This window comes from Rhinolophus hipposideros (genome assembly GCF_964194185.1).
Source record: "Rhinolophus hipposideros genome assembly, chromosome: 10".
In the NCBI taxonomy this organism is placed as follows: Eukaryota; Metazoa; Chordata; class Mammalia; order Chiroptera; family Rhinolophidae; genus Rhinolophus; species Rhinolophus hipposideros.
The window spans coordinates 74011813-74039254 of NC_138056.1; the positions used below are offsets into that span (position 1 = coordinate 74011813).

The 27442-nt window shown below is 35.1% G+C and overlaps 1 protein-coding gene across 1 annotated transcript; it reads right to left on the reverse strand.

The window, feature by feature from the left end:
• Nucleotides 1–960: 960 nt before the first annotated feature.
• On the reverse strand, nt 961–27430 carry KBTBD3 (kelch repeat and BTB domain containing 3). The gene is made up of 3 exons (XM_081063640.1): nt 27303–27430; nt 10962–11206; nt 961–7211 (listed from the first exon to the last, which is right to left on the reverse strand). Exons 2-3 carry the CDS (start codon nt 11180–11182, stop codon nt 5609–5611), a joined length of 1824 nt encoding a protein of 607 aa, XP_080919766.1. The 5' UTR covers nt 11183–11206; nt 27303–27430; the 3' UTR covers nt 961–5608.
• Nucleotides 27431–27442: the final 12 nt, after the last annotated feature.

Sequence of the window (27442 nt, forward strand, 5' to 3'; positions counted from 1 at the left end):
ACAAATAATTCCTAAGTACTAAAAATTAGGTGGGTAAATGACTTTGAAACTACAAGTTCACTTTCAAGAACCAACTATACACACATGTACTATACAACTATAAAATCAACAATACATGTTCTCAGGTGGATAGTGCACTGTATAATGCAATTTCATTCTCAAATAAAAAATGCTTCATTATTAACTTTTCCACATAGGTACAAAAATTAAGTTGTATAAATTAACTAATCCAATTTCTCAGAGATTTTAAACATAAGATATCAATTATTAAAAAAAGGAATAACACATACATTAACAGATTACTAAAGTATTCTACAATGTGATAGCATTCTAAAATATAAAATCCTAATGTAAGTCTAAACAATTTCCTTTGTAGATGGAAAATAAGTTGCAAAACGTACAATTATATCGAACCTATTCAGTAGCAAAATAACTATAATAAACATAATTTGGTTCACATACTGGCTGGATAGAATATCAATTTATTGGATGCCTTATTATATGCAGGCACTGTGCTAACTGCTAGGTCCAGAAATGATGAATATATATCCCTATTCCTAAGAGCTTCCAATTAAATGAAGACGACAGACATGTAAAGAAATATTTACTACCACAATGTGATACTCAGAGAAATGTACTACTCTTGAGTTATTCTAGCAACCTTGTTACCCTTGGAACCAAAAGCATATTTGTTGAGCTAGTTAGAAAGTTATGGTTGGTAATGTTGTCAAAGTTAATGAAATGAATAAGGTTTCCTGAACCATAGAGATATTTAATAATGGTATTGTTTTATGGAAATATACTCTATCCAACTGGCCTAACAGCACAGATGAATCCCCAGACTTAGATTATTACCGTAAGGCTGATATTTATTGATCTGTGAACAAACTGTCCTCTCATTAACCATCAAGGATGTGACTGCCTTTGTTTCTGTTTTTTGTATACTTTTTAGTCTTTTTTAGAAGGGTTTTTAAAGTTCAAAAATCAAATCCAATGACAAATGCTTCTAAGACTTACTAAAATTTAGCTTTAGAATTCCTTTCCCAGAAAACATGTGTTTGTGATTGTGTTGATGGAGGGAGGAGAGTCAGCAGGGCTTTAGCCCAAATTGGATTTGTAGGAGCTAGAGAGCTGGTTAAGGGAATGAGTTGCGTAAATTATCAAGAGGCTCTGCAGTGTGGATCAGGTGCAATGCACTAAAAAGGTGACAGAGCTAAACTAGAGGCAATTATACAAGGAGAAATATGTAACTCCGGCCATTATGGCAGGTTTTACAGTGTTAAGCATTTAAACAAGAAGGAAAATGAGGCCTTGAAACAGGAGACATGCTACTGTTTCAAATACTTGGGGAGAGGGCAACCTAGGACCAAGGGCTGGAAGTTATTATAGGAAGGCAGAATTGGTTTTACTGTTAGGAAGAACTTTCATAGAACTGTTCAAAAATGGAGGTAGTGAGCTTCTTACCCCTGAAAGCACTGAATTAGAAATTGGAAAAAAAAATCATCCGTCAAGGGTGTTTTAGAATTGAGAGAGGCTTTCTACACCTGCTTGAAAGCTACATTAGATTCTAAGGTTATTTTCAAGTCTGAATATGAGTCTATGATTTAGAAGTTACCTTTTGATAAGTGTGTAATAGTATGATCCTGGGTAAATTCCCTATTTAGATGTTAAATTTGAGAGTCAGTGTCATCAAATATGATTTACTTATAAATACATCTAGATTTTTAAGATATAAAGATATTCTTTCAAATCACACCATCTTTAACTAGAATCACGACGTTTAGCTATATTGCTACATTTGCAATGAAATAAGAACAATAATTCAGGAGAAAACTTTAGGTACTTGCCTTTCAGTTTCTATTTACTATAAAACGAATGTGTGCCTATGGTAGACAGAAATAAAAATTCCTATTAGCAGCTTACTATAAATGCCAGCACCGTTTATGTAGACTTTTTCCTGAGTAATTAAAAAAGAACAAAGAACAAATTCCCTTCAGTAAGAATGCTCTTGAAATGATAGTTTTAAGGCTCAAGTCCTATTGTAACCTTGACTATGCAAAACCATTGAAATCAAGATACTCAGAATACATAAAACGCTAAACTGGAGGAGAAAGTAATTAGTCATGTCAGACAACTAGTGAGATAAAAATATATAAATAGAATGTAGAAATCTTTGGTTGTGCATTCATTCCTCTGTAGAAATTTATCGGGCTCATCTTCTGCCACATGCCACAGTCTGTGATAACTTGTCTTATTCTAAATATGGCTTTATAAAGTGGAATAAAGTTATTTCTTAACGTTGAACAGAAATATTCCCTATAAATTTCAGCCTTTGTTTTTAGGTTGTCCTCTAGAGCTGCCTATTGGAAGACATTTTTGAGTCTTATACATTCAATTGTAAATATAAGAAATTCCAGACACTGCATCCAATTAAACTGAGAATGATGATCTAAAATTAACAGTATATAGTCAACAATATATTTAATCATTACATTGTATTTATTGCTTCCAAATCTCAAAATGCAAACAGATGCTTTCCTCTATACTTGATTCTGCTTTTCAAATTGTATACCTTCAGCTAGGTACACTGGACCCGTATTTAATTGCTCTTGGTATCTGGGAAAAATGGAATCATGCTGCAGTATGTGGTCACTCTCTCAAATATTGTAGCTTTCAAGGGTAGCATATAATGAATACTACTGTGATAAAGACCTCTTTCCCCCCCCAAACCAGAATTGAGTGTTAATGAGAATGCAATTAATTTTGATTATGCAAATATTCTACATACTGCTCAGTCACACAGGCAGATGAACAAAGTGCTCCATATTTTAAATGAAATTTGAAGATTGCTCTAAGACTCTCCATTAACTTTGAATTGATTTCATATAAATGTTGAATTTAATCTTTTTATATTTAATAATGCCATATCCCTACTTTCAATTTTGGAATTTTTTATGTGCATAATCCAAATATAGTAGAGTAAGACAAATGATAAAGGATTAGAAATGTTAAACAGAATTTTCCCACAAGAATGAAGGTGATCTGGGTAATGGGCACAATCATTTTGTCTTACACTGTGGCATTGGCTAAAGCACAATAATGAAAGGAAAGCAGATTTTAAAGAAAACAAAGACTACAGGAAGGGCCATTGATAAAGGGATATTATTTCATCTTCCCTAACCTTACAGCTCCTCCGAGGGTACTGAGACTAGCATGTCAGAGATCCAGAATGGAGGGTGAGGCCAGAATGCTATACGTGGTTCTTGGACTGTGAAGCAACAGTGATTGGCAAGATCAGAAAGATACAGCCAGTTCAGTCATTGACCATGTGTATGGTTGGGTTCTTGCGGATTTTGATCCAGGACAGATAGATCAAATGAAATCTCTACCTTTATAAGAAGATGCAAAATTGGACGGAACAAGATCAATTATTAACAGAGCCAAGCCTAGCACAGATCGCTATTGTACCAACCAAATAGTAAATAAAGGAAAAGTTTGGGGATTTATGACTACACTACTTTTATTGCAGTTATAACTGATGAAAAGCACTCAGATACAGATGTAAAGGCAGGTCAATAAGGGAAAATAATTAAAAGTAATTGCAACAATTGTAGAAACTAAGACAAAAACCTTGTGCGTTAGAAAGTATATTAAATCAAATGCAGAGGAAGCCAGTTAGGCCTTAATAACAAGGATATTTACAGATCATTACCGTAAATCAATAGCCAATGAGAAGAATGGTAGAAATCAACATGATACAGTAATGAAACAAGATCAGGAAGGGATTCCATTTTGCTTTAGTTTCTCCTTTCTGGAAGAGATGAACAATTTATAGTCAATGATTAAAACACTTATTTAATTATTTATATTTGCTTAAATTAAGAGTTCAGTACATCCACATATGTATAGTTCACTCACTATGTTATGGTCTTAGTTTTCAAAGACACACACACATACACAGAGGAAAGGGAAGAAACAACTAAAGTAGGTAGGGAGGAAGGCCACCAATTCTACAGAATACTTTTTATGCAACTGTCATCTGCTTAAAGGACAGTCCCTAATTTTGGAATCCCATGATAATGTGGTCTAATATCTTGTTCTATTTTGAAACATATTTGAAACCTATGATTGCATACATTTATATGGTAAAAGAACCTTCACTTAAGAATATTTCCACTTTGGAACATACTTTTAAAGAATAAGTCCATTTACAACAGATGAACATTTACTAGAGTGTAGTAAACTACATTTGATTCCAGAGAAATCCAATCTGCACATTACCTGAGCTGTAAAATCAGGGGTTTTAAAACCTAAAATGCTTATATCTTTTAAACTGATTAAAGAAAGCATATCCTCTTGCAAAGCAGAATCATCCTAGCTGAGAACAGGATGATTGCAACTCTTCCATTGCTTGGGTTAAAGATGATTAAACATCTTAACAGATGTAAGTTGTTAATACTACTACCGAAAGCCCAGTAATTTGTTTAGAAATTTAGAAAGTAATTCACTATGAATAATTTACTAAAGTAGTAAACCAACATGGTGCTTGACAGTTGGTATGTATTATCACAGAAAACTGATATAGTACTCATTTAAATGCTGAAATTCCTTAGTGCAACTCAAATTTGGACATTTAAAAGATTAAGAAATGCAGCGATAATGATCCACTTATCTAGTGGTCAGATTTTCTACATCCTCAATTATATTGGAACCTGGCAATGACAGAAAAAGTATTTTAGCACTTCCATCCCAGAATCCAAGAACTTCATTCAATGTGTTACATGTTAACATAAAATCAGCTCAGGTATAACATAGAACTAATAATTAAATCAAGAATGTTAATTTACTAAGCTTGAGCAGAAAATAAGGAGACAAGATACTGCTAGAAATTGAAACCAACTGAGAACTAATAGAATCAGCAATGGTAAAAGCATTTCAGTAACTGATATCATTATGAAATTATAACATGGTACATTACACTTTTAATGAAGAGTTGAATCATAAAAAAAGTTAAGCCATGTTTAGTGTACAGTTTAGAAGGCTGGGAAATTACACTGCATTTCAGAAAAATTTCTAACCAAACAGCGGTGAAAGAAAAGAAGGATTTAAAAGCTCAATGATCAGAAAGGATAGGAATTCAACAACTCTTACACCTATGGTAACAAAGTAGGATTATCACCTCTTTCTAATTTAGTTTTCACTTAATACAGAGTGTAAATAATTCGTTTTGACTACCTAAAGAGACTTCTCCCATCTAAATAGTACAAATTGGTGAACTTTGTACTTGTTTTTACTTGTCTTTCATGTTCATGGATAAAATACTTTAAAAATCAAAACATCAAAGCCTATGAGTTTTATTTACATGTGAAAATACTAAGTATCCTGGATCTTCCCAGATTATATTCAATATATTTTTGGTAAAATGTATTTTGTATTTTAAGTTTCTTGGAACTGCTAATTCATATATAGTGTACATTCATAGTAATTCTCTAATAGAAGGTACATTTTATTTTACTAAGATGTAAAGACCTTTTTACCAACTATTAACAAATTCACTGTAGGTTTCTAGAGCTGGAAGAATTTTAGAATGTCTAGGCACACACTACTTTTAGAAATTATTAGAAAACCATGGGTCCCTGTATTTATTAAACTGAATCACCTGGCAATAGAATTCAGTTAAGGCTCTTGGCATTGGTGAAACTTCCTCCCACTCAGACCTGCTGCTGTGGTAGACCTGCACCTCATCTGTGATTTCATCTGGTGCATAATCACCACCTAGTATATAAATTTTATCTTCAATTCCTACTGCACCTGCATTAAAGCCTGCACATTCAAATGATCCTTCACCCTTCCAAACACAAGTATCTGGACAAAAACTATAAACCTTATAGGTGGAAAGGTCACATATATAGAGTGTGCAGTTTACTGGGACAGCTTTAATTAGTGTTGCATGAAAAAACTGCCCAAACTCTGCTACTAATTCAGACCACTGATCAGTCGTAGCGTTGTATTTAAAAAAGCAATCAAGTGATGGGTTAAAGGCATCTGTAACCTCTACTTCTGAGCCAAGAACATAAATTACATTTTGGCATGCGCTTGCTTCGGGATAGTATATGCCCCTGGGTAATGGGCTAACAGACATCCATTCTTTGGAAAGAGGGTTGTAAGATTCAACATCTAAGAGACTTTTAATGTCCTGAGATCCTGTAGTCTTTCCACCTATGACAAATAACCTATTGAGAGCCATAACCGACGTATGCATGGTTCTTGGTGTCTTCATAGACGATACCAGGAAGAAATCATTTTTGACTGGACAGTAGCACCAGGTTTGATCTGTGGCATCATGATATGACTCTGCAATATGAAGCCGAACCGTTCTACAACATGACCCTTTGCAACCACCTGTCAAGAATATTTTCTCTCCATAACTTGACAGACTAGATCCGGGCAAATCAATCAGGTGTGATTGTGGCAGTATTTTCCATGAATCAGTTTTAATATTATAGCAAAATGTATACTGATTTTCTCCATTTTCCTCAGTCTTATGAACAAATATGTATTTTTCAGTTGTGGATGGTCGAGCATCAGGGAAAAGTCCACCAGAACCTTGCACACACTTAATTGCATCCATGATTATGTCAAAACAGTTTGTGCTTTTGAGTAAACACTCTTCATTGAGCAGACAGTCTTGAAGTGTCTCCTCAGACAACTGATGCAATCTTACTTTTTTAATCAAATAAGGCAGATGCTTTTGCCTTGATTCCAAGTTATATTTAGTCCAATTAAGGACAACTTTCAGTACAGTTTCTTCTTCAGGAACATTTAATTCATCTGATTCCAGACATTTTTGCAGTATTCCAAAATTCATCTCTAAGAAATCACTGGATTTAAATAATAAAGAAAAGTGATGCAGTACAAAGTAGAATGCATGCTCAAACAATCGGGTAGAGCCATAGCTATCTGATATAGATAACAACTGTAAACAATTGACAATATTAATGCTTTTTATTAAAAAGTCACTGCAAGCTTTGGATAGGAAAGAAACTTGAAGAAATGATGACAACTGGAAGAACATTTCCACATTATCATCTGTTATCTTTGTTTTTCCAGTATAGGCATAATCAAGAAATGCTTTGACTGCTTTGGAGGACAAATTAGTAATAGTAACACTTCCACCATCTCTTTCTTTCATGTTTACTTCAAACATAGCCCTGCGAAAATAAAGAACACAGAAGAACAAGTAAACAGAAATGTTTTATTCAATGATAATTTTCAATATTACCTTCAAAAGGTTTCCTTTACCCTTAAGGTTGATTTAAAATATATTTCTGAAATATGTTTTAAAAACATCCTAATAAACTATTTAAATATCTAGAATAGTTATGTATCATATCAGTTATTTGTAAACCATATGCATTATTAATACATAACTCCCACACTGTAAAATATATACATTATAGCTGAGCTACAGCAACCAATCCAAAGAAGGCTATAAAAAGATTCAAATCTTGTATATTGATTTGATGTTCTTATATATTATTCATAAAATTAAGGTAAAATCTCTCCAATGGCTGAATTCATTTATGGGTTAATCAGTATCAACTTTGTAGGTGATAACTAACATTAATTAAAATATATAATGCTTCTGGATTTAGGATTTAAAAATCTCTTTCAAATTAATTCTCAATTTGGCAATAGTGAGACCTGTGCAAGATGGAAAACAGTGAGATAACGGATGTTTCCAATGAATCTGCCTGTGTGGGGAACTCTACCAAATAAGATAAACACGTCTAAAAAGACACATTTCATCAAGCACTTTAGAAAAAAGGGAATGTGATTTCATAAAACTAAACAATAATAGCGTACCACACCAAACCAAAAAGGTTAAAAATAAATTTTTGTAGAAATAACCACTGAGAGATGCAGATGGGTGCCCAGATTTGAATAATTAGACCTGTTTGAAAGTTTTTCCTAAGTTTTAATTTATCCCCACATGGCAAAGCTGATAGAATCTAAGGAATTGGGAACGTTTTTGGCTCAGTTTAAGCAAAAACATAAATTATAAATTATTTGGAAATGCTGGGATAGGGGACTCAGATGTATTTTACTATTGGTTTTGATGAAAACAATATTGCCATCCAGCCTCATATTAACTTCATATCCAGAGTTATTCATTTTATACCTTAAACAAACCCATTATGGTGGTTGTCAGTGGAACAGCAAATAGAGATTAAGAGTGAAGTGGAAAGACTACAACAAAGAACTAAAGACTGCCAGTTAAACATTTGTTAAAACTGAAGATCAACTAGTTTTGATTCTGGTTTAATAGCGGCTTGTGGTTGTGCTGGTATTGTCCAGGACACCTTTGTGAGCAGGGCCCCTAGGTGCTCAAATAACCTGGGAGAAAACCAATTTAGTTATTAGAGTCTACTCCAGAGGTAAACTGAAGCTATTAAAGAACCACTAGCATCTAACAGAAAAATATGAGGGGGCTTCCAAATATTGAATCTCCTTTAGGAAAGGAAGCCTTCCCACTAAGTTATTCAATACTACTTAATACAAAAACAAATATAGTTACAAAAATTATATACCTGTTACACATTATATAGAGCATTGCAATCATGTATATCAACTTAGAAATATTAACCTGTGATGTTAATTATATTATTAAGGTTATTAAGGTTATAAGATGTTTTAAGGTTATTAAGACATCTATAGTCCGTTCAGGGTAATATTAAGAGCATGGCCTCTAGAACTTGGCTGCCTCGGTGGGTATCTAGCCTCTGCCACTTATTAGCTGTGTGACCTTGCGGAGGTGAATTAACTTCGTTATGCTTCAAATTCATCTGAAAACGGGGATACTTGCAGTACCTATTTCACTGAGTTATGAGAAGAATAAATGAGTTAATTGATGCAAAGTATTAGCTATTATTATTGTCATTAAGAAAATAAATGTTTTGTATCAGAGCCTATGTATTTTTCTTGAGCCTATATATTTTTAATTTATCATCAGCTTCCATATTTTCTTTGAGAAGACACATGTAATATCATGTTTCTATACTTCATTCTACTCATCTTTAAAGTATCCAGTTAACACTATCTCAAATTTACCAAGTTATACAATATGTGTAATTACTTTTCAATCTTATCTCCAAAGACTTTACACTGGTTTCATAATTTTCATTTTCCCCAAATATAAAGGGCATTTATTATGCATTGTGCACTTTTCTGCTATTTTATATTTTTCCTCTCAAAACTCCAGTAAGTTTGATCATAACACAAATATGATAAATTAGTGGCCTTATCATACAAGGGTGTAAATTATAGAATTTCCATCTTCATTTGTACATATTTTATGTGAACTGCATACTTAATTTAGTGAAATACTGTATAATAAAGGATGCAGGCCACTACAGGAACATTACAGGTAAAAACATTTTAATATATTGTTCTGTTTTAATAGTAATTTTTAAAAATTTAAAGCAGGCCCATAAAAATCTAGGAGTACGCTGAACAAAATACTACGGACAAAAGTTACGTGCAGATCCATTAATAAATAACTTCAGCATGAAGAGGACTGCCAATTGAAATGCTTACATGCACTTCTTATTTTGTTAAAATGAAAACAGTGCAGGGAAATCTGTGAAGGCTGTGCGTTCATACCGGATTATTTCCATTTTTTTGCTGTTTGGAAATAATAATAACAGTAGTTAACATGAATTGAATGTAGTGGGCACTGGCCCAATCATTACATATACATTATTTCACTTAACTCTCATAATGACTTGATGAGTTAGGTTCTATTTTTATTATCTTAATTTTTTACAAATAAGGACACTGTGAGGTCTGCAGAGGTTACGTAACGTGCCTAAGGTCACATGTGTAATAAGCAGTGGAATTTAGATTTAGGGCATGTGTATTAAGAAGCCAAGTACTTAACCATTATACTGTACAGCTTCCTCTGATGGAGAGGTGACATGAAGGATAGGGAGCAGAAAAGAATTACTTGGAAGAAAACCTGGATTAGAATAGAGGTGGGAAGAAATTGGTGGAAACTGAGCGTGACAGAGCATAAGAACAGTTAGGGCCCCGGTGGAGTATGAAGAATACAAACTTACGTTACCCGAGAGAAGAAATGAAAAAAATAGATGAAGGCAGCCAATTTAGGCAAACACCTAGTAAAAGTTGTATTTATATCTTAAATCTTACTCTTGTTTCTTATTAAGTTGACTTATTAGAGATTTAAACCCTGCTTACTTTGACTAAAAATTGCTTCTAACATTGAAAATAATGCAAAATACTAAAATAACGATTTAAATTGATTGCAGGATGAGTTAAGAGGGCTGAAGTCCTGGATGTCACCAAGAGGTTTGTTTCTGATCAAGAGGCCTCACAGAATGGGTCATGTGTCTGAGCATTAACCTTGCAGAATCAGAAACCTGATGTGAAAAGAGTGGATTCTTCGTGTCCTGACTAGGAAATTTCCTGTAAGATGATCTACCTGGGGAATCAGCTTGTATTCAGAAGGTTGCCTAGAACTGGAAAAAGCTGGGTGCTCTCCAGAAATGCTTTGGAGGTACTTCTCCCTACTATAGGAATATCTCTGCCAAAACGAGGAGAAATCTTGAAATCCTCTAGGTTAGAGTCCTTCTCCCCTGGATAATCCGATACAATATGTGACCCAAATGACAGTGACCCCAGATCAAAACAATTTTTTCCCCAGAACATTTCAAGGGATTAATGTTGCATAGAACTTTATGAAATGCTAGCTTGGGAAGATCAAAAGCTAGTCTTAAATTTTCATACTCCAAAAACCACTGGTTAATCTAAGTTCTAATTAGCTCTTTTTAAGAATTGAAAATTACTGTTGCATGCTCCTGTAGGGGAAAAATTGAGTACAGTTTTAAAAAATAATTATCCATATTATAAAACCTGAGGCATAGATAAATAAGATAAAGTACCTGAAAAAGTCACTGCATGCTGCTAACACACACCGATGACATGGGATTATTTCATCTTTCATGATTATTTTGAAATCATAAAAGACATTTTGTTCTCTAAAATTCTGTAGCACACTCAAGATTTTTTGTCCATGATCTTCTGACACAAGGAGACTGTTTATCTTTTCAGATGGAATTCCATTACATGAGCTTCGTTGATTGAAATCATATGAATTATCCATAGCCAATTCTATCTGTTCTTAGAACTGGAATGAAAAAAATAAAAAAGCACTGATGTAAGTAGTCCTAATACAATTTTCAGATCTAAAATTTGCCCTCTTAGTGTCAATTACACAAAAATGCTCACTAAACAATCATAAGATAGTAAATTTTGTTCTAAACATTTGTTTTCATGATGTTTAATAATAAATTCCTATTGAATTTTCGGTGCTCACTGGAATAAAAAGTATATTATTAAGGGATCAAGTTCAAGGCTATATAATCTGTTAAGTAGCACAAGTTATAAATTGTATAAATTAGCTTACGTAGGATATCAGTAGATGACCGTCTTGTTATGTAAGAGCTATTATTTATATAGTAATTGTCACATGGGTATATGTACCCGATATATTCCTCTCCCCTCCCATCCATTTTCTTCTGGTAACAAAGCAGATGTTAAAATGCTGATCTTGGCTAGATTCTTCTGGGGTTAGATTTTTAAAAGACAACAGAGTATAAGACTAGTATTAACTAGTTATGGCCTTTGCTAAGGAAGAAAAGGCAAGCATTAGTCCACGTTGGTCTATTGGAAAGCGGGAAGGAAAACAACATAGAACTTTATTCAAAAAGGCCTTTTAAACATGAGACGAGAAATCCCAGATAGCTGAAGGCCAGATAACAGTGACTTTCCCAAACTGCAAATTCAGTTCTAAGCATGAAGGTTTATACCACCAAAAGCAAGAAAGTAGGAAACAGACAGGAAAAGAAGACTGGAATCTAGGGGGGCCAGAGAAATAGCGAACCTTGATTCCACAGTATATTTCTGTTATGGTTATCTACTGCTTTGCAAATCACCAAACCTTGATGACTTAAGACAATAATTTATTATCTCTTATGGTTCTGTGGGTTTAGCTGGAGCTTCCTGCTTTGGGGTTTTCACATGGTTAGAGTCAGATGTCAGCTCTGGCTGATTTCATCTGAAGGTCTGACTGTGTGAGAGGTACAGTATGGTTTCTTTATTCACATTTCTGATGCTTCAAATGGGATCACTAGAAGAGATGCGGCTCTCTCTTGCTCTCTCTCGATGCACTCTCCATATGGCTAGCTTATATTTCCTCATAGCATGGCAGTTTCAAGGTCTCTGGACTTTTTACATGGCAGCTTGGTTCACCTGAGGGAATGTTTTAAGCTCAGGTGGAAACCAGACCCTGGAGAAGTAGTCTAGATGGTCTTGTAGCATCAAAGCTCCATTCTAGGACTGAGACAATCTACTGATGTGTACAGTAACCATGAGCCACGTATAGCTATTTAAATTTAAATTACTTACAATTAAATAAAACATTTAGTTCCTCAGTTGCTCTAGCCATATTTCATGTGGCCAGTAGCAATCTGTAGTGTGATGATTACTTTTATGTGCCAACCTCACTGGGCCACAGGGAGCCCAGATATTTGGCTAAACATTGTTTGTGGGTGTGTCTATTAGGGTGTTTCTGGATGAGATCAACATTTGAATTGGTAGACTGAGTAAAACAGATTGCCCTCCTTAACATGAGTAGGATTCATCCAACCCATTGAAGGCCTGAAGGGAACAAAAGGCCGAGAAAGGATTCTTTCTCTCTGAGTTGGAACTTCAGGCTTCTACTTTTGAACTAAAACTTGGACTACAACTTTACTATGGGCTCTACTGGGTCTCCAGCTTACTGACTGCAGATCTTAGGACTTATCAGTCTCCACAATCACATAAGCCATAAGCCAACTTCGTGTAGCAAATCAATCTCTATCAATCAATCTCCGTCCTTCCCTACCTCCTTTCCTCCCTCCTTCCCTCTCTTCTACTCTCTCTCCCTCCAATTGGTTTTGTTTCTCTGGAGAACCCCCAACTAATACAGATGGCTAGTGGCTACTATATTGTATCGTACAAATATAAAATATTTTCATCATCACAGAAAATTCCATTGGATAGCTGATGTACTATATTAAGAAGAGTATGCCTGTATAAGAGTTTGTGCATGTACACGTGCAGAGGGGGAAGTAATAGGATGCAATTGGCAGGATTATTGGGAAAATAAGTTACCTGCAGTAATTTTTTGGGCATTGTTCTGAGTAGCTCTAAGTAGGGAGACATATTTAGAAGGAGAGAAGGTGTCATGGAGGGTAAGAGAATGAGAGGCTTGGGGAGAAATTCTGAAGAACTGGGTGTTACTCCTGGTCTATTGCTCTAGTCTAGCAATGGGCTGGAGCATCAATAATCTGTAACAGTAATGTAGGGTCTTCTCTCCAGGGCCTGACTCATAGAACCATAAAGCTGAGTGGGAGATTCAGTCTCTACACCCACCCAAGTGATCAAAGGTGGAATGGGGAGCCCAGAATTCCACACTTGCCTGGCCATAATGAGGTGCCTTAACTCCCCTCCCACCCACCCACCTCCTACTAGAGTGGTATCAGAGAAAGCTGAGTGAGGAGCCAGGACATTAATTTCTGCTGGGTGGTAACAGTGCCCACCACTTCCCCCTCATCATAAGTGGAGATCATGTGGCATGTGTGGAGTCGACTTCTACCACCACCTTGTAGTAACAAGGTATTCCTTCTTCTCCTTGCTGGGTTAGAGTCAGAGGCCTAGTGAAGAGTCAGGACTTTCACTATCACTCAGCAATAACAAGGCCACTCTCATGTGATGTAAGCGGAGACCACGTGGGGAGTAATAACAAGGTGCCCCTCCCTCTCCCAGCCAGATTGGTATCAGAGGATACAGAGAGGGGAGCATGAATTCCCAACTCTGTCCACCCTCCTATCCCAGGTGTCAACAGTGAGGTGGAAAACCTGGACTTCTACCTCAACCTGGAAGTAATGAGGTGGTGACCTTAACCCAACAGAGCAGTGTCAGGATAAACCCACTAAAACACAAGACTTAAATAAGTCTAGAGGCTTACAACATAATATCCTATATATCCAAGAACCAGGAATATATAAAATTAAATGAGAAAAACCATCAACAGATACCAACACTGGTATGACACAAATGTCAGAATTATCTGCCAAAAATTTTAAAGCAGCCATCCCCAGAAATGCTTCAATGAGCAATTATAAACATGCTTGAGGATAATGGAAAAAAAAATAGAAAATCTCAGCAAATAGAGATATGATCGGAGGGAGTGGCCAGTTGGATCAGTGGTTAGAGCGCAGTGCCCATAACACCAAGGTCACCGGTTCAATTCCCACATGGGCCAGTGAGCTGTGCCCTCCATAACTAGACTGAAAACAACAACTTCACATGGAGCTGATGGGTCCTGGAAAAACACACTGTTCCCCAATATTCCCCAATTAAAGAGAGAGAGAGAATATGAAGAATCAAATGGAAATTTTAGAACAAGTACAATCATCAAAATAGAATGGAGGGAGGAAAAAAGGAAAGAATCAATGATCTTGAAGAGAGACCAACAGAAACTACACAATTTGAACATTGTGTAACACAGTGAAAAAAACAGATGGACAAACAAATGAACAGAGCCTGAGGAACATGTGGAAATATAATGAAGAACCTAACATCCATGTCATCAGAGTTCCACAAGGAGAGGAAAAAGAGTAGGACTAAAAAAGCACTTGAAAAAATGATTGAAAATGTCCCAAATTTGGCAAAAGACAAAAACCTAAAGATTCAGGTCTGTGAGTAAAACCCAAACAAAATAAATCTAAAGACATCTATACCAAGGAAAATCATAGTCAAACTTTTAAAAACTGAAGAAAAAATAAATAAATCTTGCAAGAAGTGAGAAACACCTCTCTTACAGGGGGAAATCAATGATAATGACAGTAGATTTATCATTAGAAACTATGGCGGCCAGAAGGAAGTGGCATACTATTTTTCAAGTGCAGAAAGACAGGAATTGTCAACACAGAATTCTATATCCATCAAAAATATCCCCTGGGAATGTAGGAGAAATCAACATTCTGAGATGAGTGAAAAGTAAGAGACTCTCAAGGAGACCTACTCTAAAAAGGTAGATAAGTAAATTCTCTATAACCAGAAGTTTAATGATAAAAGGAATCATATCATATAATATCAAAAAGAAAAATGAATAGATTAAAAGCAAAAATATGGGTAAATACAATAGACTTTCTATGTCTTGCTTTTTCTAAGTTATGTTGGATGGTGGAAGCAAAAATTATAACACTGCCTAATGTGGATCTCAATACATGTAAAGGACTCATTTAAAGCAATTATATAATGAGAATATGAAGGAGAATAAAGGGAAGTAAAACAGCATAAAGTTTTCTACACTTTACTCAATGGTTACACAGGTATTGTCATAAAATATATGATATATGTATATCTACATATATAAATATTATATATTTCATGTAAATAATGTGATACTTAGAACTACTAAAAAGTCTGTACAAAGAGATAAACTCATAGTCACTATAACTGAATTAAAATGAAATTCTAAAAAAGGTTCATGTAACCCACAAGAAAGCAGAAAAAAAGAGAAATTAAAGAAGAGAGACTAAACAGATAACAACCAAAAAGCAGGCATAAGTACTAACATATCAATAACTGCACAAAAACCATAAATGGTTTATGCACAATTAAAAGACAGCTATTAGCATAATAGATTAAAAAATATGACCCAACTTTACACTTCCTACAAATAACTCACTTCAAATAGAATGACATAAGAGGATGAAAATCAAAGGATGGAAAAAGAGAGAATATACAAGCATTAATTAAAAGAAAACAGGTGTGGATATATGAATATCATATAGACTTCAACAAGCAAAGTTATCAGAGAGAGGAATATTACATAATGTCAATCTACCAAGAAGACACAGCAAATCTCAATGTGTATGTACCAGACAATAGAGTTGTAAAATATGTGAAGCAAAAACTGATAGAATTGGAAAGAAAAATAGACAAATGTACTATTATAGTTGGCAATTTAACACCTCTTTCTCTAAAATTAATAGAACAAGAAGACAGTAAGTCAGCAGTGATATAAAACTCAACACCAACAACCAACAGAATCTAATCAACATTTATAGAAAACTTGACCTAACAACAGAATACACATTATTTTCAAGTGACCATGGAACATATACCAAGGGTGACCATATCCTGATCCTCAAACCAACTTCATGATTAAAATGATTAAAAAAAATTGAAATCACACAGAACATATTTTCAGACCGCGGTGGAATCAAATTAGGAATAAATAAGAAAAAGATAACAGGAAAACATCCATATACGTGGAAACTAAATAACACACTTCTAAATAATCCATGAGTCAAAGAGAAAGTCTCAATGGAAATAAAAAAATACACTGAACTGAATAAAAATGAAAACACAACATATCAAAATATGTGGGATATAGCTAAAACAACACTGAGAAAAATCCACAGCACTAAGTGCTTACATTAGAAAAGAATAAAGGTCTGAAATCAATAATTTAAGCTCCCACCTCAAGAAACTAGGAGGGAAAAAAGGCAAAATTAAGACTACAATGAAATATCACTATTCAGCTATTAGAATGGCTGATACACTGGATCACGCCATACATTGCTAGTGAAAATTACCTGATAGTTTCTTAAAAATCTGAACACAAGGCAGTGATCCCATGGGGCCAGGGAAGTTACACCTAAAGGAACTAGAAAAAGAACAACACAGCCCAAAATGAGTAGAAGGAAGGAAATAATAAAAATCAGGGTGCAACTTAATGAAATAGAGTACCCCCCCCTAAAAGCTCAATGAAACAAAGAGTTGGTTCTTTGAAAAGATAAACAAAATTGAAGACCCTTTAACCAGACTCATCAAGAAAAAAAGAGATGACCCAAATAAATAAAATCAGACATGAAAGAAGTGATAACTGACATAACAGAACTATAAAGGATTATAAGAAAATACTATAAACAATTGTATGCCAACAAATTGGACAATCTGGAAGAAATGAATAACTTCCTAGGAAGACAAACAATCTCCCAAAAGTGAATCAACAGAAACAGAAAATCTAAACACCAATTACTATTAATGAAATTGAATTAGTAATAAAAAAACTCCCAACAAACAAAAGTCCTGGACTAGAATGCTTCAACTAAACATTCAAAGAAGAAATAACACCGATTGTTCTCAAACTATTTCAAACTATTCAAGAGAGGTAAGCTTCCCAAGTTCATTTAACAAAGCCTCCATTACTCTGATTCCAAAGCCAGACAAAAACATTCCAAAAAAAAGAAAATTATGGGCCGATGTCCCTGATGAAAATAGATGCAAAAATCCTCAACAAAATATTAGCAAACCAAATTGAGAAATACATTAAAAAGATCATACACCACCAACAAGTGGGATTTATTCCTGGGATGCAAGGTTGGTTTAACATGCAAATTAAATAACATGATACACCACATAAACAAAATGAGAGGAAAAAAACATATGATCACATCGATAGAGGCAGAAAAAGCATTTGACTAAATCCTGTGTCCATTTATAATAAAAACTCTCAGCAAAGCAGGAATACAGGAAACATATCTAAAGATAGTAAAGACCATATAAGACAAACCCACAGCTCACATAATTCTCAACAGGGAGAAGCTAAAAGCATTCTCCTTAAGATTAGGAACATGACAAGAATGTTCACTTTCACCACTTTTATTTAACATAGTATTGGAAGTCCTAACCACAGCAATCAGACAAGAAAAGAAATAAAAGGCATTCTTCCATGGAAAGGAAGAATTAAAATTGTCATTATTTGCAGATGACATGATACTACATAGAGAAAACCTGAAAGGGTTCCACAAAAAAAATATTAGAACTTATAAATGAATTCAGTAAAGTAGCAGAATACAAAATATTTAGAAATTGGTTGCATTTGTATACATGAATAATGAATTAACAGAAAGAGAAATTAAAACAATATATAATTGCATCAAAACAAACCCCTAGGAATAAATTTAACCAAGGTGGTAAATAACCTGTACTCAGAAAATTATAAGACACTGACGAAACAAACTGAAGCTACAAATAAATGAAATCATATAAAGTGCGCATGGGTAGGAAGAATTAAAATCATTAAAATATCCATACTATTCAAAGCAATCTATAGATTCAATGTAATCCCTATGAAAATACCAACTACATTTTTCACAGAATTAAAACAAATAATTCTAAAATTTATTTGGAACCACAAAAGACCCCGAATAGCCAATCTTGCAAAAGAACAAAGTTGTAGGTATCACGCTACCTGATACAAGGCCATAGTAATCAAAAAAAGCATGGTACTGGCACAAACAAATAGATCAATGGATAAAAATAGAGAACCCAGAAGTAAACCCATGCTAATATAGCCAATTAATTAATGATAAAGGAGGCAAAAATATACAAAAGGTAAAGACAGACTCTTCAATAAATGTTGTTGGGAAAACTTGACAGGTACATGTGAAACAAAAAGAAACTGGACTAATTTCTTATACCATATACAAGCATAAATTCAAAATGGATTAAAGAGTTAAATGTAAGATCTGAAACCACAAAACTCCTAGAAGAAAACATAGGCAATAATCTTTCTGACAATGCTCTTAGGAATATATATATATTTTTTATATGTCTTCTTGGGCAAGGGAAATAAAAGAAAAAATAAACAAATGGGACTACATCAAACTAAAAAGTTTTTGCATAGCAAAGGAAACCATCAACTAAACAAAAAGACAACTTATTGAACAGGAGAAAATATTCACCAATGATACAGGGCTTAATATCCAAAAAATGTACAGAACTCATAAAACTTAACACCAAAAAGACAAACAATACTATTAAAAAATGATCAGAGAATCTGAATAGACATTTCTCCAAAGAGGACATACAGAAGGCCAACAGACATATGAAAAGATGCTCAACATCACTACTCATCATAGAAAAGCAAATTAAAACCACCATGAGATATCACCTCACAAGTGTCACAATGGCTATCATCAATAAATGAACAAATAAGTGGTGGCAAAAGTGTGGAGAAAACGGAACCCTCATGCACTGTTGGTGGGGTTGCAAATTGGTGCAGCCACTATGGAAAACAATATGGAAGTTCCTCAAAAGATTAAACCTAGAACTACCTTATGACCCACCAATTCCACTTCTGGGTATTTATTTGAAGAAATCTAAAACACTATTTCAAAAAATATATGCACCCCTATATTCACTGCAGCATTATTTACAATAGCCAAGATATGGAAGCAACCTAAATGTCCATCAATACACAAATGAATAATGAAGATGCAGTACATGTATACAATGTAATGTTACTCTGCCACAGAAAAGAATAAAATCTTACCATTTGTGATAACATGGATGGACCTAGAAGGTATTATAGTAGTGAAATAAGTCAGATAGAGAAAGTCAAATATCATACAGTTTTACTTATATGTGGAATTTAAAAAAATAAGAGAACAAACAAGACAGAAACAGACTTCATAGATAGAGAGAACAAACTGATGTTTGCAGGATGGGATGTGGGTTGGGGAAGTGGATGAAAAAGGTGAAGTGATTCAGAAGTACAAATTGGCAGGTACAAAATAGTTAAAGTGATGTAATTACGGCATAGGGAATACAGTCAAATAATACTGTAGTAACTATGTTTGATATCAGGTAGGTACTTACCTGGAAGATCACTTTGTAATTTATATAAATGTCTAACCACTATGTTGTACACCTGAAACTAATGTAATATTGAATGTCAATTCAAAAAAAAAATTTTTTAAAGATATTTCAAGCAAATGGTACCCCCAAAAAGAAGGGGAGCTATACTTATATCACATAAAATAGACTTTATGCTAAAAATGGTTGAAAGAGACAGAGAAGGTCATTATATAATGATAATGTGGTCAACCCATCATTAAGATATAAAAATTGTAAATATTCATGCACCCAACACCAGAGCACCTAAACATATATAGCAGAACTAACAGGAGGTATAAACAGCAATACAGTAACAATTGAAAACTTTAGTATGCCGCTTTCAACAGTGGATAGCTCATCCAAACAGAAAACCAATAAGGAAACAGATGATCTGAACATTATACATCACATAGAACTAAATAACAGATATATACAGAACATTTCATCGAACAGAATCAGAACAATCATTCTTCTCAAGCACAAATAGAGCCTTTTCTCGGATAGTGCATGTTAGGCTGCAAAGAAAGTCTCAGCAAATTTAAGAGTAAAACCACACCAACTATATTTTCCAGTAGCAATCATATGAAAGTAGAAATTGATACTAGGAGGAAAACTAGAAAATTGGCAAATATATGGAAATTAAACAACATACTCTTGAATATCCAATGTATTAGAGAAGAAATTAAATCGGAAATAAAAAACTATCTTGAGACAAGTGAAAATTGAAATACAAGATAGTAAAACTTATAGGATACAGCAAAAGCAGTTCTAAGAGAGAAGTTTATAGTAATAACTTCATAATCAAGAAAAAGGACCTTAGGGGGTGGCCAGATGGCTCAGTTGGTTAGAGTGCAAGCTCTTAAGAACAAGATTGCCAGTTCAATTCCCGCATTGGATGGTGGGCTGTGCCCCTGCAACTAAAGACTGAAAGCTGCGACTGGACTTGGAGCTGAGCTGCGCCCTCCACAACCAGATTGAAGGACAATGACTTGGAGCTGATGGGCCCTGGAGAAACACACTGTTCCCCAATATTCCCCAATTAAAATAAATAAATAAATAAAAATAAAATAAAAAAAAAAACTTCTTTAAAAAAAGAAAAAGAAAAATGACCTTAAATAACTTAACTTTACATCTCAAGGAACTAGAAAAGGAAATATGGAAATAATAAAAATTAGAGCAGAAATAAATGAATTAGAAAACAGGAAAACAATAGAAGAAAGACGGACGAAACTAAGAGTGGTTCATTGAAAAGATAAACAAAGTTGACAAACCTTTGCCTAGACTAACGAAAAAAAGAGAACCCAAATAAATAAAGTCATAAATGAAAGAGGAGACATTACAACTGACAGCACAGAAATACAAAGGATCGTAACAAACTGCTATGAACAATTATGCACCACCAAACTGGACAACCTAGACGATCGTGATAAATTCCTAGAAACATACAACCTACCAAGTCTCAATCATGAGTAAACAGAAAATTGGAACAGAGCAATTACTATAAGATTGAATAAGTAATCAAAAACCTCACAACAAAGAAAAGTCCAGGATCCAATGGATTTATGAGTGAATTTTACAAAACAGTAAAAGAATTAAGGCCCAATCCTTCTCAAACACTTTGGAAAAACTGAAGAGGAGGAAACACTTGTAACTCATTTTAGGAGGCTAGCATTACCACAATACCAAAGCCAGATAAGATCACTACAAAAAAAGAAAACAATAGGCCATTAATTGGCTTTTCTTGCTTGATTACTGTGGCTGGAACTTCCAGCACTGTGTTGTATAGTGTCTTGAGACTGGGCACCCTTATGTTGGTTCTGATATTTGAGGAAAAGCTTTCAACCTTTCACAACTGAGTATCATATTAGCTGTGGGCTTGTCATATTTCACCTTTATTATTATGTTGAGGTACTTCCTATGCACAATTTGTTGAGAATTTTTATCATGAATGGGTATTGAATTTTCAAATGCATTTTCAGGATCTATTGAGTTGAGCATGATTTTTACCTTTATAATATGATAAATCACATTTGTTGATTTTCACATGTTGAACTATCTTGCGTCCCAGGGAATAATCATGGCATGTGATCCTTTTAATGTGCTGTTGAATATGGCTTGCTAGTATTTTGTTGGAAATTTTTGCATCTATGTTCATCTTGGTAAAAGATCTGTAAGGCAATTTTTTCCCCTCAAAATATTCTGCAAATTCAGTCTCATATTTCACTAATTTTAAGACATTTTTACATACTTAACATATCTGAAATTGATAGGTATCTTATAAAAGCTTTTGGTCAGGTAGCAATCACGACATATTTGTCATTATGTGTGTATGTGCATCAAAGTGTGAAGAATGGGTATCAGCATTTAGAAAGAAAACCTTGGAGATAATAATGGACACTCGTTTAAAAAATGATATATATCATTAATGTTCTTGGTAACAGAGAACAATATTATGTGCAGAAACATGGACATTGAGACTGAGTTGAAAGTGAACTAGAAGAGTTAGACTCTGAATGTGAAGAAGTTTTAAGAGCATCTTAACTAATTAATTTTCCTTATATATTTCTTTTTATGTATGTACGAGGGTGATATGATTTTTTTTAAAAAAAGGGCTTTCCATAAGTATAAAAATTTCCAAGTGATAAAAAGTTGTGTCATAGTTAAAATGGCATTTTTTTCCTTTCTTAGTAACACATAAAACAATGGTATATTTTGTAAGACTGCATCTCAGCTTCAATGAAACTCCTGCTCAAAACATTAAATCAAGTTTCAAAACTATTCTCTTGTTCTTTTCGTCTTCCATGAAAATTTTATTTAAATAATTGAATCAGTAAAAGTACAATAAGCCTAAGAACCAAGCCTTTGATATAAAGTAATGACAAAAACAAAAAACATACGCCACTTGATAGAAATGGAACATGAAACTAAAGCTGTGCTGTGACTGACTGGGCTTTGATTTCACTGGGTCTTCCAGTTATAATAGTTTGCTAACTGATTCAGTATAGAGCATGATTTCTGCCCTATTCTAGTCAGTATTTATTGCAGAGTGCTAACTATATGCCAAGTACTGAATTAGGCACTAGAGACAGCATGGAGAATAAAGGCAGACAAGATCCCTGCTTTCTTGATGTTTAGTGTCTAGTCAGGAAGACTGACAAATTATAAACTGTGATAAATACTATGAAGACACAACTGGGAAATGGAAATAAAAACGAACAGTAAGGGGTATTTAACTTCAAATAACAATGGTAACAGTGAACACTTATATAGTGTTACTATGTGCCAGGCTCTGTAGTACATGCTGTATATACTCTAATCTTCAATACAACTTTTTAAAATAGGTACTACTATTGTCTCCATTTTATATACAGGGAAAACGAGGCTTTGAAAATTTAACTAATTTGCCAACATCACACAGCAAATAAGCAGGGAGTTGGGATGTAAACCCAATAGTATGGCTCCAGAGTCTTGTTCTCATCCAGTACAATATTAGGGAAAACCTTTCTGAGAAAGTGTCATTTAAGTTGACACCTGAATGACGAAAAGGGGTTGGTAAGAGAAATCATGTTTCGTAAAGCCCTAAAGTAGGAAAGGGTCCTTCAGTTGTAGGAAATGAAAGAAGGCCATCGTCATGGGAGTATAGTTAATGAGAGCAAGAATGTGGGGGAGATAGGGCTGCAGAAGGCCCATGCTACCTCATTCAGGATCCTATAGGCCACAGGAGCTGGACTTTTATTCTAAGCGTATTTAGAAGAACAGAAGACTGAACTGGACAGTGACATGATCTGATTTATATTTTCAAATATCTTTCTGTAAAGAATGAATTAAAACAAGGTGAGAGAAACAGAGTCCAAGTCATTTATTTAACATATATTAGAAAGTTTACAAAGTAGCTAGTATTGTGGCAAGCACTATTCCAGATACTAGACACAGCCGAAAACGATACAGACAAGGTCCTCCACTCGAGTACACTTTAAAATGGTGAAAACACACACACACACACACACACACACACACACACACACACACACACACCCCTGCAACATCAATAATGTCTCCCACTCTACTGGACATTTTCCATCAGTGTACAAGGTATCTCACATCTTTAAATAAACATCAAACAAACAAAAATCTATTGTCTGACCTTTTATTCCCATCTCGCTATCATCCCATTTTTCTACTCCCTAACCCAGAAAAATTTCTTTAAAGAACAGTCTGTATTAACTTCACCACCAGTTATCATCTCTATGCACTACAATCAAGTTCCTCTCACCCTATTAAAACTGTTCAAGTCAGTGTTACCACACACTACTGTCTTGCAGTCAAATGCTAATTTCTCTCTCCTCATCTTAATGTCTTCTCAAAAGTACATTGTTAAATAGTTTCCTCTTGTTCTCTGTGCCATAACATTCTTCAGGTTTCCTATGTTGCTGGCCTGGCCTTCTCAGTCTCATTAGGAGGCGACATAGCACCACGATTAAGAGCATGGACTTCTAGACTCAGCTCTGAAAACAGGTTAGAGCACGACTGCTTAGGGCATGGAAAAAGAGAGTGTTCCTCTGTCTTGTGCAGGATACAGAACTAATCAGCATTTCAGATGACAAAGGATGGTAGTTTAGACTTGGGTGTTAACAGTGGAGACGGGGAGAATAGGTGACTTTTTTCTTTATTTTAGAAGTAGAACAAATAGAACTTTGCGATCCTCGGATATAGGAATTGAGGGAAAAGGGGAATCAAGCTTTCTTCCTTGAGTAACCAGTAGCATCACAGAAGTCTTGGAAAGGAAGTTTTGCAATGGGATAAAGTTCAAGTTGTGACCGAATAAAAAGCTAGTGAACATTACCAAATCAAGATGATCTCATCTGATGGCTTTCCACTGAAATGTACACCTGGGAGAGGTTAGGTGATTTACCCAAATTCACACTGATAATTCAGTGGTAGAAAGGAAAATAGAACACAAGTTCTCAGAATCCTGCTAAGAAGCCATAGATCAGGATCTGCTACCATTTTAGTTCTTTCTCCCACCTAACCAATACAATAAAAAATACCGTAATACTTTTTTGGGGCTTATTGAATATAGTTAGGCAAGTTATTACTGCACACTTTATATTTCCTTAAAAAAAGGGAGGAAAGTAAAGGTAGCCAGAATATAAATATTAGTGAAAAGAGTAAAATCTGTTGCAAAAGTTCATCAAAAACATTTCCTGACGTATACTATTTGTACGAGGTATAGTAGTTTACAGTCTAATTTGCAAGATAACACATATAAATAATTCAGGTCAATAGGTGTCATAAGGCAATACTAAAAAATTGCCAAATGAATTACACAGATCATATTTTATTTTTTTAAAATGTACTTTGGGGAAATCCTTAGGAAAAGGTAAGGTTTGAGCCAAGCCTTGAAGGACAAGTGAGAATTTAAAAAGTAGACAGGGAAAGGGATTAAACAAACCTCTAGTGTCCAAGAGGATACTAGGCTGGGGCTGGGGGTAGGGAGTGGGGCGAGTAGCTTTTGCTTTTTTTGGGCATGGACATTCTCTTTGATTTGACATTTGAGCTGAGACCTGAATGATACTGAGGAACAAGGACTATGACAATGGGAAGAAAAGAGAATATTTCAGGCAGAAAGAACAAGTACAAATAACCACTACATTACCTACCTTCCTGTACATTAGGCTCTCTAGACTGAATACACAGAGCTTACTTAGTTCAGTAGACTATGAATTCCTAAGCCTGAATGTGAATAAGTCCACAAAGTCTTTCTGATCTCAGTTTCTCCATCAGTAATACTAATAATTGCTGCAATTAGAAGAACATGTGAGATACATAGAAGTGTTTTAGAAACAGAAAATATACAAAAAGTATACAAATCAGTTCAAAAAGACAAGAAAAGTTATGATGCTTACATAGCTAGAAGTGGAGAACTGAATCACGTTCATGTTCATTGCTGATACAAGTATTAGTAGATACCTTATACTTTATATATCTTTACATTTTCTGTTATTGTAACTTTTTTGTACGTTTTATATGCCTTGCCAGATTGTTAACTATGCAGGTGGTAAGCAGATCTTAAATATAGCAACTGACAGGCTTTCATAGTATTAAATTGATTAGACGGCCAGTAATTCATTTTGCAGCCCTTTGAAGATCTGTATATGTGAATGTTCAAAATCCTTTTAACTGCAAAGGGTTGGAGGGGGCTCATGCTATCAAGAAAGGCTAATGGAAACAAGTATAGATACAAACAGAATAGAACTCATCTTAAAGAGGATGGAAATAATCCGCAGGTAACTGTTAATTACTACTGTTGGCCTTTAACCGACATTCCTTGGCAGTCAGAGGAAGAAGGGAATCTGAATTCCAATGTAGCATTTAATCTAACCACAAAGTTAGGCTTTTACCTTCATCTGCAGAGATCAAATTTTCCCTAGATGAAAACCATAAAGGGACTTTGATCACGAGCGCTTTCATATGAGTCACCTACAGTCTACATGGAACAACTGTGGAAACAGACACCAATATGTACCTTCATAAAGTGTAAGAAAATAACTGCCGTGTTTCCCCGAAAATAAGGCCTATCCGGACAATCAGCGCTAATGCGTCTTTGGGAGCAAATATTAATATAAGACCCGGTCTTATTTTACTATATTATATTATATTATATTATACCCGGTCTTATTTTACTATAATTTACTTACAGTAAATTATTCTATATAGTAATTACAGTAATATATAAATTACACTATATAATAATTTACTTATAAGTAAATTATAGTAAAATAAGACCGGGTATAATAATATAATATCGAGTCTTACAATTTGTGCTCCAAAAGACGCATTAGAGCCGATTGTCGGCTAGGTCTCATTTTCGGGGAAACGAGGCAAGCAAAGGCACAGAGTAACTGGAAGGGCTGCTGAAGTTATCTAACTTGGTTCTGCTGCTTTTAGAGCAAGCACCTCTGGTATGGTAGGACCACTGTTGTCTCAACAATAGAATCCTCAGTTTTCTCCCTCGGGCTCAGGTCCAAGCTTGGTCAGGCGAAACAACACCTGGACCACTTGATGGCCACAACAAAGGGTCCGCAGGAGCCCAGCGGCGCTCTGGCAGCCTGGGGGTTCAGGCGGGGCCGGCCCCGCGCTAGGAGCAGTGTCTGGGCCCAGCCTTCGAAGGCGGGTTTCAGGATGGGCGACTGCTAGGGATAGTAGTTAGCGTCCTAGATGAGCGGTGGGATTACACCGAAGGGTCCGAGGGCAAGGACAGGAAGGCAACTCAGGGACGCCGCGACGCTCAACTCCAGGGGGCACCACGCAGTCCCCTCCCCGCGGTGGAAACCTCTCCCGTTCCAGAACACGAAAGAGCGGCAGAGGCAGCTGAAGCCAAGGGAATCCTTTCTTCTGCGGGTTGTGAGTTATAGGGGCTGATCCTAGTCCCCAAGAATAAGGCTATTGTCCCACTTTTCCCAAAGACCCCAGAGATCACCCACCTGCAACTGCAGTATCCGAAGACTCCACCCTAGTGTCCCTTTAGAGGACTGATTGCGATTGGCCAGCACCGCTGTCCGGTTAGCACTTCTCCATGTATGAATGGCGTAACTATCCGGCTCGTGGCCTTGGTCCCTCCCTC